The following is a 12962-nucleotide window of genomic DNA, read 5'->3' as shown; positions in this document are numbered from 1 at the left end:
GAGATGAAAAAATCTAGTTGGTCTTGTTTCTAGCTAAATTGTACTTACCTAGTGCTTTCTTGGTAAGGTTATTTTTGCCTATTTCAAGCAAATATTACTTATTTTAAGAAATCTTAACAAGCCAAATTTGCTTAACGCACTGGCAGCCAAATTTGCTTGTTTTAAGCAAAATCTGCTTAAGATTTCTTAAAATAAGTAATATTTGCTTGAAATAGGCAAAAATAACCTTACCAAGAAAGCACTAGGTAAGTACAATTTAGCTAGAAACAAGACCAACTAGATTTTTTCATCTCAATATAAGAGTAATAACACTAGGTTAGAAAAGCATTTTTGCAGTGTACCATTGGGCTTTACAGAACACATCTTACCTTCCTTACGTAAAATCATCCACAGGGATCTCATTTTTTTTTTTAAATGGAGGGATTTCGTAACATGCAGCACGCTAAAATGTGTACAGTATGTGGTAATTTGGTTCAATGTGAACTTTCTCTGCAAAAACTGCATCGGGGAACGGTTTGGTTAACTTAATTAATGCTGGTTACAGTTCCTCTTTTACTCAGTAATTTAACCAATGGCCAAGTTCTTTTCTGAATGAAGGTGAAATGTCTATGACCATCATGATTGGATTGGATTACTGGTTGTCAAAGAATTTATGTGGAATGCAAGATTGTCACATTGTCTCTCCACGTGTTGTGCTTGTTGTGCTGTTTGCACAAATAGTTTTGAGAAGTGCACTTTCTGTGTTCAAAATGTTAAGGATGATTCGAGAAATCGAAGCGTCTACATAGTTTGCTGCAGTAACCTTAGAAAAACATCTCCTTCCTCAGTGCTACCCTTGGTCCTTGAGTCTAGGACTATGGGGCACAATAGTGAGTGCTGCATTGAATCATTTAGAAAACGGTTGAATAGTTTTCATGTATTGCAAAACAAATACATTTTTTGTTTTTGTTACTAAATTAGTATTTGACATAATCTTCAGTCCTGTCTAAATAGATAACCCCAGAGCCATACCCTGAGACTCCACGGTGAGCTGGGCGTGGCAGGACACCAGGCCGGTGCTGTTCTCCGCTTCACAGGTGTAGGTGCCACAGTCTTCTGGCCCCACACACAGCAGGGTCATAGACCACCGCGCCCCAAAGTACTCCACCTCTACATTGGCACTGGCCGGGATCTCCACTCCATCCTGCAGAAACACACGGCATGATCAGTATACACATAGGATAGGACTGCTGTCTGGCATGTTAGCTAAGAGTCAGACCCTGACGTGAAAAGCATACAAATGAATGGAGAGAATTTAAGATTTTATGTTGAGCCAAGTCGGGTCATTATTATTTATTAGATTTTCCTGGTCCTCTCTTCCATTACCCCAGTGGCGTAGCGTGGGGTGTGCGGGGTGTGCGGACCGCACAGGGCGGCCAGTTGGATGGGGGCGGCCAAAACTATAATTTGATGACTTTCTTTAGAGTTTTTAGTTTGTAATTTTTTTTGATAATTGTTGTTTTCCCAAATGGCCGAATTTAGAATATAGTGTTGTTTGTTTTGTAGTGGCGCGGTCTCCCTAGCGTCCACTTTGCAATGTATTAGTTCGTCGATAGTTTAAAAAAAAATCTCCCGCGACCTGCGCGTGTGGTGGAACGTCTTTGTGTTTAGTGCCAAACTTTACTTCAGGACTGCATTCTGCAACATTGTCACGCAGGGTATCCTACGCTTATGAAGAACATTATATAGGCTACATAGATGTTTCTTCTGGTTGTTTTCGTATTTCATATCAGCATTCTTTACGCACAAATAGGTAAGGTTATACGCTGAACTCTTCGTGTAAATATGTGTGTCATGAAAATGAACTCATTACAAAGTTGCACAGGCACCCTGAGGGTTGTACCTTTCCCATTATAATTTAATCAGTTAAATCGAGGAGACTATAACATCAGCTAGATAACTAGCTATCATTTTATGTAAATGGTAGCCTACTCTTCCATTTAAATCGTTTAATGTTAGATCCTTAGCTAGCATAACTAGGTGAACACAGCAACTAGCTCAAAGTGAATACGTTTGTCCTCACCGCCTTCTTTATCATGCATTTAACATATGAATGGCCCAAAGTGCTCATTTTTATTCTGTTTCAAACTCTATATATCTGTAAAGAAGATTGGAGGTTTATGGGGATGTAGTTTTTATGACGTTAGGACAAAAATCGCGGAGCTTCAAAGGCATATTGACAACAATAACAAAACTTCGGACCAGTAGGAAATCCTCCTTGAAGGGGGGCGGCGAATTTAGCTACCGCACAGGGCGGCCAAAACCCCCGCTACGCCACTGCATTACCCTATTGTTGGAGTTACATTAATTTTCCTGTTCCATAGTTTTGCCAATTTGTGCAGCGATAATAGGTGTGAACTCAAAGAATGGCCATGCTGTAAAAGTAATGCACCTTTAACCAGTACACGTCTGGTGTAGGTTGCCCTGTAATGATGGTAGTGAAGGTAGTGGGCTGTCCGAGTTTGACACACTGATCCTCTATGGGCACTTGGATGGACGGTGGATCTAAGGAAACATCAGCCACTCTCCGTTAACCTAGGGTTTGGGTTGGGTTTACGAGGTCATGAAACATGAATCTGTTCAGATTGAGAAAAGCGTTGAACACACACCTGTCTCTATTTCCTCCGGCTCGTCAGGGAAGGTCTCTTCCTGTTTAGACGCTGTGTCACCCCTTTTCTGTGCAATGTCCTTTTTCTGCTTGGGTCCAGCTCCTTCTGTGTTCGCAGTAGCTCTACAAAGACAACAGACAAGCAAACAGATGCTGTTTCATAACTCTTCATGAAATGTAGACACCCAGAAAAAAGGTTGCAGTTTCATGATGGAATAAACACTGATGCTTTCTAAAGGTTCGCTACAGTGAAGAGTTCGCCAACTTGTGTAAGAGAAATCTCATCTCCGTCCACACACTTACGGGTCAGGGTAGCCGGGCTGGAAGAGCATTTTGCAGATACCGGTGGGGCTGAAGTCCATCTGGAGCCAGTTCTTCACCAGGGAGGTGGACCAGGCGTCGGACACAGGCTCTGGTTCTGCGGGATCAGACATGACAACTGACCACCTCATAGTGGTGACAGCAGAAGGAAGGGCCACTTCATGCTTCTAAGGTGACCAGTATGGCACAGTATGTCCGCTGTGGAACAGTCTGTCTTCTAGTGATTTTACAAATGTCCTCAATGATCAGTTGATTAAGACAATCTCCCTGCCGTTCAAGAAATGAAAAATTCACTGCCTTCCCCAATCCCCTAAACAGACTTTAAACGAAGATATTTCAGCTTGACAGACAGACAGACAGACAGACAGACATTTACCTGACATCAGCACTAAAAACAGCTGATACTTGATGATCCTCACAACAGGAAAGACAACACTTACCTCAGGCGATGCAGGTTCAGCGTAGTGCATGGGTCACGAAGGCACAAGGCACAAGTAACAGCAGCGGACACTCAAGAAGTCACACACATTAACTGCCTTTGCTTTAATCGTGGTGAGAGATGCCAGGCACAAGACCTCCTTTGGGAGGGCCAGTGGGACAACAGCTCGGGTCCAAGCACATGGCCAGCTCGTTTGGGTGAGACAGACAAGGCATGTGGCTATATGGACATGTAGGCATGCAACAGCTTGGGACAGGAGAGACAGACAGGAGAGACACATACAGCATGCACCAGGTGTGTGATTGTGTGAGGCCTACAGCTTCACAGGGTGACACACTTACATGACGATGGCTCTGTTTGGCACTTTAGTCTCCTGTTCTGGGACTAAAAAGGAAGTGGGATGGAGAGGCATGGCATTAGAGAGGATGAACGGGGGTTCACATGATTGACAGGTGTCCAAAAGCTACTGATGGACCACTTATCAGGCATAAGTGTATCGCCTCCTCAGAGGAGTTGATGAATGATGATATTGTCATGGCATACTCTGATGCAATGGGGTGTATGATTGTCTAACACACATTGTTATCCAGAAGCTGATTCAATGGAGTATATGATTATCTAACAGACAATGGGCCTCATTCTTGAACATTTTCTGAAGTTTCTTTCAGAAAACCAACGTAAGAAAAACATAGTCTGAATCAACCGAATCTACACGAAAGCAACTCGGAAGCGATTCATGTCAAAGCAGAAAGCGAGCACCGGTCAGGTAAACGCAGATCTAACTTCACCGGTGCAGAGGTGGAGGTACTGTTGCAGGATGTAGATGTGTCCATTGTATTCCGCAATGGCTATATAAACGCGATTAAGTTAAGTGCTTATTTATTCACTTACGTTCGTGTAGTCCTTTTATTTATTTTAGGACATCACAATGCATCGTAGAAACATGACGTTTAATGTGAAATGTAATTGTTAATGATACAAATATTATCGTATTTATTATATTATTATAAGTATTTTAATCCACAGATGTCTGTAGAGTTGATGTGAACGCAATCACCAACGAATTCTCACAAATTCAGCCCTTAACACTACTAACACGGAGCGGCCAAGTGGGGCAACTTGTGGTTTTTTGAGTAATCGCATTTGAGAAAACTCTGGCCGATTTACGACTGCTATTTCGCGTTCTGAAAGTGTTCTGAAGTTCAGAACAAATCCCAGATGAGAAAAACTTTCATCAATGCCAAATGTTTTCCAAAATCCACCGGAAGTTCAGAAGAAATTCCTTCTTAAATTCTTCTCAACTGCGTTCGAGAATGAGGCCCATTGTTATCCATAAGAAGCTGATTCAATGGAGTGTATGATTCTCTTACACACATGGCTATCCAGATAGAAGCTGATTCAATGGAGTATATGATTCTCTAACACACATGGTTAGCCAGATAGAAGCTGATTCCTGGCCTGAATCAGTCAACTCTTATCTGGAACATAATCTACAACATGGGCACAATCTGTTGACATGCATAAACATGAACACAGTACAATGAATACTACTACACACATTCTGAACTACAGAGAAGTGACTTGACTGTTTGAACTGAATGGAGTTCAGGTCGTAGTGAAATGCTAGAATGAGATGAAACTAAATGAGACTCAGTGAGTCTCAGTGAGTGACTCAGAGAGAAACAGTGAAGGTGATAAAGATTCAATGAAAATCTTCCGGTAAATGAGTAATGGACGGTTGGTGGAAAATGTAAAAAGCTTTTGGAAATCAAACCATGATCAGGCACTTCGAGGGGGAATGACTCGATAGAGTGGAGATGGAAACAAAAGGAAGAGTAACATAGCAAGGCAAAAACTGCACAAAATAAATGAAGGTTTCTTTCATTAATATGTAATGAAATAAATGCTTTCAGTGACTGGAAGGGAGCTTGTTTTGGTTGTTTATCGTTGTCACGGGTAACAAACAGAGGTTAGACGGAATGATAGAATGGGAGGGAAATTGAGACATGGCGGAGAACTGCCAGAATATCTTAAGATCCGAGTGATAGAGGAAAGGGTGGAAAAAAACATGGGATAAAAATGGAGTTGAAGGGTGACGTGGCATGTGCTCAGTCGAGTCCTCTTGGTGAGCTTGGAAACCTTCGGAAGGCTCCTCCCTCCATGTTGGTTTCAGTGCAGACTGTTCAACTCTTTCTGGTGTTGCAATGACTGTGAACTTACTTCAATCTCTGACCTATCTCAAGGTCATGCACACTCACGCATTAACAGGCTTAATGTCTTCTGCTTCTGCTTACACTTAACATACTCTACTATTCAAAACAACATAAATACTCATTTTCACCAGACGCCTATGTGTGCTCCCTGGGAACCAAAGCCAACATTATGGTAATGTTTGCACCTTGCTCTAGCAGTTGAGCCGCAGGGCCCCCTGGAACCTGCCTGTGAGTGTTTACCTTGACTCTCCGCTCCTCTCCTACCTTTGGCAGAGACTGGTGGGGCCTTCTCTGCTGGAGTTTCCACATGGGTGGGGGGTGCACGACAAAGTTCAGCTTTGCACTTGGAACTTCCCACCTTCGTCCACAGCTTTGGCAGGCAAGGGAAGTACAGAGTATAGGCAAGGTAATAAAAGAAAATTATCTTTGTGGCGAATTCCGCTGAAGTATTTGTTAATTTTGTTCATGGGTTCATGTTGGGTCATACATTGAGGGTTTGTTTATATGTTTAGTTGCTACTAACAGATACTTGCTTATAAGCACCTTAACAGATCTTCCTGTAAGAAGGATTCAATAATGCAGTAGATAACATTGGAAGCAGATGTGGCCGTACCTCACACTCATAATGGCCCAGGTCTACCTTCCCAGCCCTCTTTATGGTGAGCGTGAGCATCCCAGTCTGGGGGTCACAGTCAATCTGGAACTTCTTCTGGTTCTCCAAGAGCTTACTGTTTTTGAACCACCTAATGAAAAAAGATACCTCAAAAATTCAAAAATCATCAGTGGAAAATTTTCAACAAAGCATAGAGCAGGGACTATTATCTTTCTGCTTAAAAAAAGTACATGAACAAAAAGAAATGTCAGAAGGAAAATGTCTGGAAAATGGATTTGTGACGCAGGAAAATTGTGGTTTATACAGTTCCTTGAGCTAAAGACCCCAGGAGCATTCACTTCATGTGTCTCTGTGCAGTGCAGTGCAGTGCAGTGCAGTATAGTACCGGATTCTTGGTAACGGAGTGCATAGTGTAGAACACTGGAACTGGGCATCTTTCCCAATGTCCAGCTGAACATTCTGAAGTTTAATCTTGAAGCTGGGAGGCACTGCAATACAAAACAGAGGACTGCTGAATTTCATTTGAAAATGTTACTGTATCATGTGCATGCAAGGACTGTACAAGGACAGTATCTGCAGAAGACTTCTCAACAGATTTCTTCACAGATATTAAACATTGGTGTACTTTAGTGTTGGCAATGAACACAAGTGTAACTTTCCCATACGAGAGATCATGTTTTGTGTTCAAGCTCACCGTCCACAACGATCTTTGCCAGGGTGCTGGCGTTTCCCATGCAGTTAGTGGCGTAGCACATGTACTGGCCCGAGTCCTGCATGGTGAGCCCAGTCAGCACCAGACAGCAGGAGCCAGTGTTGCTCTCCGAGACGATGTGCTGCTCGTCCTCCTCCACAGCCTGGCCATCTAAATAATAATAATAATGCATTTTATTTGTAACGCAGTCCTTCACAAAACGCAATACTGATCAAACCAGAGGTCAATGAGCACTAACTTTGTATAAAAAATACCATATCAATTGGATTCAAATTGAAAGGCCATACTAAATTGCTCTTTCCAAAACACTTTAAATGCCAAGGATACAGCAAATAGGCTTCAACTGCCAAAAGAGCAATGATAAGCAAAGATGGTGGTTCAATTACCTTTGTACCAGTTGATCACTGGTCTGGGAGATCCTGTAACCTTGCAGGATAATTTGACTGTGTGCCCGAATTTGGTGGTACAGTCACCAAGTAGTACGTCAAAGCGAGGTGCACCTAATCAAACATACATACACAACTGTTTATACTGGCCAGGCAGATTGTAACAGCCCACATAAAGTTGACTCGTGTACCCTGGAACCGATTTATAGTCCTGATCCAACTGATAAACAATATGTGGATTATTTAGAAGACTGAACATGACATGGCATATTTTGGTACCAAAAGCCAGAGCTGAGCACTGAGAGCTGAGAGGTGACTCACTGCGGGAGGAGAGGCTGCTGCGCTGCTGCAGGTCTCTCAGGTCCTTGAGCCAGGAGAGTTTGTGGAGGACGGAGCGCGCCTGCAGGGTGATCTTGCGCACGGTGCCGCGGTGCTCGTGCCACAGCCCCCAGGCACGCTCGTCTCGCTCCACAGCCTCCTTCACCTCGATGTCACCCAGCTGAGTAGCCACACACGCACGCACGCACGCACAAACACACCCACACGCACGCACGCACGCACGCACGCACGCACGCACGCACACACAAACACACCCACGCACGCACGCACGCACGCACGCACGCACACACACACACACACACACACACACACACACGCAAACCAATAAAAAAACACTTACAGCCATATTCAAATTCGAATACTGAAATACAAATAGAAACATTTTTTAGAGTAAATAAACGCCCATTTTGTTTAAGAGTTGGTCCTGACAGGGATATGGCTCTGTTAGGAGCTTCTTTTAGTCCGAGTAGTGTTTGAGAATATGGACCCTGAATGTCACTGTAGACTATAGGCCATAACATTCATATGCATTTAGATGGCTTTGTAGGCTATGCATTTCACATTGACACTCTGTACAGCATTGTACACTTAGTGGCCCCAAATCTCCTTATGTTATCATACCTTCATCTTGTTTTTGAATATGTAGGTGTCGCTGTGTGTGTCAGGGTCTTTCTTGAGCTTGCAAAAGAGGACGCAGTCTTTGAAGAGGAAGACGTCACGGTGCTGACCGCGGAAGGACAGTTTGGTTGCAGGTGACTCCTCCCACACGGTGAATGAGCCCTGTCATGATAAAAGAGATCACAGAATAAAACAACACCCTGAATCAAATTTTAAAATGAGCATTGACTGTGATTATGTCATTATCTTAGCTGTGAAAAGCACATTGACACAGTAACAATAAAGCAAAACTGGATTACATTGCAGTCACAGTTTGTGGGTTTGTGTGAAATGCCAATACTCAAGCTGTTATTTGAAGGTGCCACCCGCAGTTACAGTATGTTGTGACATATCAAATACTTCTAAGGCTACTATAATGGCATGTATCTGAAGGATGATAGGTGGCAATTGTTCCTGTGATGTCTGTGCATGTTGATATTTAGTTTGAGGTGTTTTTTTGTGCATTTAGAGAGTAGTATGTCAAGTGCTTAAATATTACAGAACATTACTTATTCAGAATGCCTTCATAGTTACGGCATCATTACAAGTCCCAAAGCATTTTTTTTTTCATTAACAAAAAGTCCTTACTACACATTCCAGCCTTGGGTGGTTATATATCCATCCACACATCCATACCTGACGGATGGGTTCTCCAAGTCCACTGAGTGGGGCGGGGTAGTTCTCTATCATGGCTACCTGCTCCATATTCTCTGCACGCCATGGCAGACTGGACACCATAGAGAAGGCATCCTCGAGCAGACTGCAGTTTCGCCCAAACTTGGCCTTGTTCCTTATGAGCTCCTGTGAATAAATATATAAAGTCCATGTAGATCTCTCTCTCTCTCTCTCTCTCTCTCTCTCTCTCTCTCTTTCTCACTGTCTTTCTACTGTCTTGAGGATTAAGGAATAATTGACGTCAGAGTCGGAGGAGTACAAATATGCACTTATGATTCAACAATATAATCTGACGTCAGATAATTACAGTGCAGCCAAACCAAGAGCCAGTTCAAACATGAGGTGAATGAGATCGTGAGATATCATCTAAGAATCTAGGCTTTGATGATCCTCACAATGCTGAGGGCTCTCCCTCATGAAAGCATACCTTCAGCAGGGACCTGTAAGTCTCGATCCTCTCCAATGGCCTCTGTAAATAAGTGCTGACACTAAGCACTTCGGCATGCTGGCGAGCCAACTCAGTCTCTTGGTATTTCTGGTGTTTCACAAAAAAAAAGATAGGCCACAGTTACACAAAAGGAATGCTTGAACACCCTCAATTGATAATGTGCTTCCAGAGCTCAGCTAACACATCATCGGTTCGATACCCAGAGAGCACACATACTAATGACTGTCCTCTTTTATTACTTGCTTTTGAAAAATGCATCCACAAAATGAATACACGTACAGTAAATATGATACACGGTCACCTGGAAGAAGTGCTGAGTGTTCTTATCACTGATGCATGCCTCAGCTTGTGACTGGCCCACCATGTACTGGAGATACTTCTCAAAGTCGGACGCTTGGCTCACAAAGCACATGGCCACATCATCATCTGTGGAGCATTCCATCAGCTTAGGCAGAACAGACCTGAGGGGAGAAGGTTGTTTGGGAGAGGGACAAGTACTTGCACACACAACACACACAGTAATAATCACGACGGGAACTCATGCATCAGTATTGAAAACGTATGTATTTTATCTGTTAAATGTTGAAGTGGTTGTATATGCATGTGACGTTTGGTCTAAAACATAAAGGTGGACTACTCAAACTTAGTTGACTGTAGGCTTAATATGCACTGTGCGCTGATTGTGTGTGCACACAATCCAAGGGCCAAACTCGAGGGAGGAAGAACAATTTAAATGAAGATTAAGGCATGTTTGGCCTGCGCTCAAAAATGTAGGGAGGTGCAAGCCAGAGAGGGGATTTAACAAATCAATCTGTGGCAAAAGATTTGCTGAAGTTTCACAATAACTAAAGAAAATACACCATGGCACACCCTGGATAGACTGTGAACATTACAGGGACCTTAAAGTTAGCACCAGAGTAATTCTGTGATTGGTCTCGGGTTTTAGATTGTACGTCATAGATGAGGTTGATCTTATTGTCAGTTTCATGGATGGCTAAGACTGGCACTTTTCAGCCATGGCTGAAACATTGGGGAACTTTCTGGAACGCTCTTTCCTTCCTAACCTTGATTCTCCATGACATTCCAAGAGCAACATCAAACAAGAAAACTGAAAACACTAAATGAAAACCGTTACCTTTCGTGGAAGCCCGCAATCTCTTTGATATTGCGAAACATGTACTCCTTCTGGCTGAATATGGTGAGCGGCACCTTGGGGTTGTTCTCCAGGTACCGTAGATGGTGGGACACCAAGAAGCTCAGCTCCCTCACAAACTCCTCCTCCCCGCTGACCAGACCCTGGATCAACTCACTGAAAGGGCGCATCAGCAGGGCTCATCAGAGGGTTTTAAATGGCGTACTGGAGATAATGACTTAGTCTGGAGGTTTTACTGATGATGACTGTCAGACATGGTTTTGCTGCATTACACAGTTCATGTTGACCTCTATTTATGAGCTTTCCAAGAGTTAAAATACGTTCATTTCATATAAATATAGTATTTCATCACACGAATGTAATCGCTGTTTTAGGTCATTTCATTAAGTAATTTCTTTGAGTTTTAAAGTATTTGTTTTCTTGTCTGTAGGAAGCAGGCTGGTACAATGCTCTATATAGCACACCAAGAACATACTTTCTGTCATTCTGTGAAATAAGCTAGTGTTTGTTTTCAAGGTGACATGCAGGTCCAGGCCTCCCTGATCCATTCAAAGCAATTTAGGTTACCATAATCTTTTGACTCTCCTGGCACCAGGACGCTATTGATCAGTGATGACAGTATGTTCTTGGGTTGTCCACCCAAAGCTATAACTCAGATACAGAGCGCCATCCTTGGCACTGAATATGCATATCAAGATAAGGCCAGAAAGGCTTTACTTTTGGGTGCAACTTCAATATTTAATGGTTCAAGAAGAATGTTCTGATGTGATGTAAATGTAGGTGTAAGAGATGATTGACTGGTGCTATATAGTTCAGATAAGAAACTCCTGGGAAAATGCTAGGAATGAAAAAAGACTCCCTCACCCACAGTGAGTTCCCACAACAAATCAATACAGAAGCATACACATTTTGGGCTAAATATATTAAATAAAAATAAAAATATTGATAAAAGATGAATTTCACACTCACCTCACAGTATTCCTAAATTCATCCTGGGTGGGCTCTTTTCCCACTTTCTCAGGTTCAAATACCAGGGAAAACTGCTCCTAAAGAAAGCAACATCAGTATAAGTTATTTTCATTTTGTACCAAACATGATTGTCAACTGTGACAAGACCCAAATGTCCCAAATGATTTAGCAATGAATACTCAGGTCTAACTTGCTTGACAATTCTTACAATGGTTATATTGTGCGGTGTTTGATCAACTTTCATCAACAGGAATATTCATTTCATCACCAAAAATGAAAATATAAATAATAAAACAAATATAGAAAAAGTGAATGTTTTCATCATACCCTGCCCTTCTTTTCCAGGTAGGCTGGTGACACCCAGCCTTGGCGAGCTGGAGTGTATTTGGTTGGTTTGGTGCGCACCAACCAGCGTATGGGATGCACCGAGTCCAGAACCTCCACATACTGCCCCTCTTTCAGCACAAAGGTCTCCTGTTTCCCTCCAGTGGGGTTGCAATCACATTTGGCCACATAGATATCGAATATCTGCAGGAAAGCAGCAGAAATCAGTGCTGCAGTTTATGAAATGCTAATAGCTAATGCAAACATATTACAGAAATACAGTCAAGCTGAGTGGAAAACGAGATGCCATTTAATGTGAAAAATAGAAATTAGTATTATCACTTGAAATGCCTTATACTGATAAATGACGCACCTCTCCTCGGTCTTCATCTCCATCTGATTCTGAGAGGGACTCCTTGGCAGATGGCTTATGGGAAGTTGAGTATTTTGGAGAGGGGCTCCTACTCATAGAGACACCATCTGCTGTGACACACCATCATGATGGAATTAGACATGGAGGTAAGTGTAATGAATTGTCATTCTTCTGGTGTGGTGCATAAAGACCATATAATATGATTTTCTGACTATGAGAGGAATTTAGTATCATAGATGTATCTATGATGTGTAATCTTTATTTAAAAACAATACAACAACAATAATACAAAAAGAGTGGACCTTTGACTAACCTTTGACTTGCAGCTGTGAGGAAGGCTTTAGGGGTTGAAGATTGAGGCTCTTAAGTTCCTCAATGGTTGGTGGCTGCTCACTGTCTGGTGGTGCCTTTTTCAACTCTTTTGCTCTGTTAATATGAGTGTCGTTTTTAATATTACATCAAAGTTAAGTAGATCACATTAAAGTCAGGCATAAAAGGCATAAAGTCATTTTTTTTTGCTTTCTCACTTGGTTGGGTAGTCTCTGGAGCCAAAGTCCGACAGGGATTCTACTCCATCAGGTGCTGTGTCGTAATCAGAGGGACAGGAAACTAGGGAAAGACAGTACAGTGCAAATGACTTATTCTAACTTACATGGACATACATGCAGTGTTTGAGGTGAGTTATTGGGGAAA

The 12962-nt window shown here is 42.4% G+C and overlaps 1 protein-coding gene across 1 annotated transcript in view; it reads right to left on the bottom strand.

Annotated features, from left to right (window-relative positions):
- The window catches only part of obscna (obscurin, cytoskeletal calmodulin and titin-interacting RhoGEF a), a gene marked incomplete at its 5' end in the record, with an annotated part of 54223 nt that overhangs the window by 13602 nt on the left and 27659 nt on the right, over positions 1–12962 (bottom strand). The window contains 19 exons of the mRNA XM_080860308.1: positions 1012–1183; positions 2432–2544; positions 2649–2770; positions 2951–3135; positions 6234–6363; positions 6619–6721; positions 6928–7095; positions 7332–7445; positions 7653–7830; positions 8292–8450; positions 8964–9128; positions 9430–9537; positions 9752–9911; positions 10586–10759; positions 11573–11649; positions 11900–12100; positions 12270–12379; positions 12583–12695; positions 12797–12878. Of these exons, the coding sequence (XP_080716434.1) occupies positions 1012–1183; positions 2432–2544; positions 2649–2770; positions 2951–3135; positions 6234–6363; positions 6619–6721; positions 6928–7095; positions 7332–7445; positions 7653–7830; positions 8292–8450; positions 8964–9128; positions 9430–9537; positions 9752–9911; positions 10586–10759; positions 11573–11649; positions 11900–12100; positions 12270–12379; positions 12583–12695; positions 12797–12878 (2634 nt within the window). The remainder of the gene's footprint in view (positions 1–1011; positions 1184–2431; positions 2545–2648; positions 2771–2950; positions 3136–6233; positions 6364–6618; positions 6722–6927; positions 7096–7331; positions 7446–7652; positions 7831–8291; positions 8451–8963; positions 9129–9429; positions 9538–9751; positions 9912–10585; positions 10760–11572; positions 11650–11899; positions 12101–12269; positions 12380–12582; positions 12696–12796; positions 12879–12962) is intronic.

This window comes from Sprattus sprattus, assembly GCF_963457725.1.
Source record: "Sprattus sprattus genome assembly, chromosome: 2".
Classification (NCBI taxonomy): Eukaryota; Metazoa; Chordata; class Actinopteri; order Clupeiformes; family Clupeidae; genus Sprattus; species Sprattus sprattus.
This window is presented reverse-complemented; position numbering and strand designations above follow the sequence as displayed.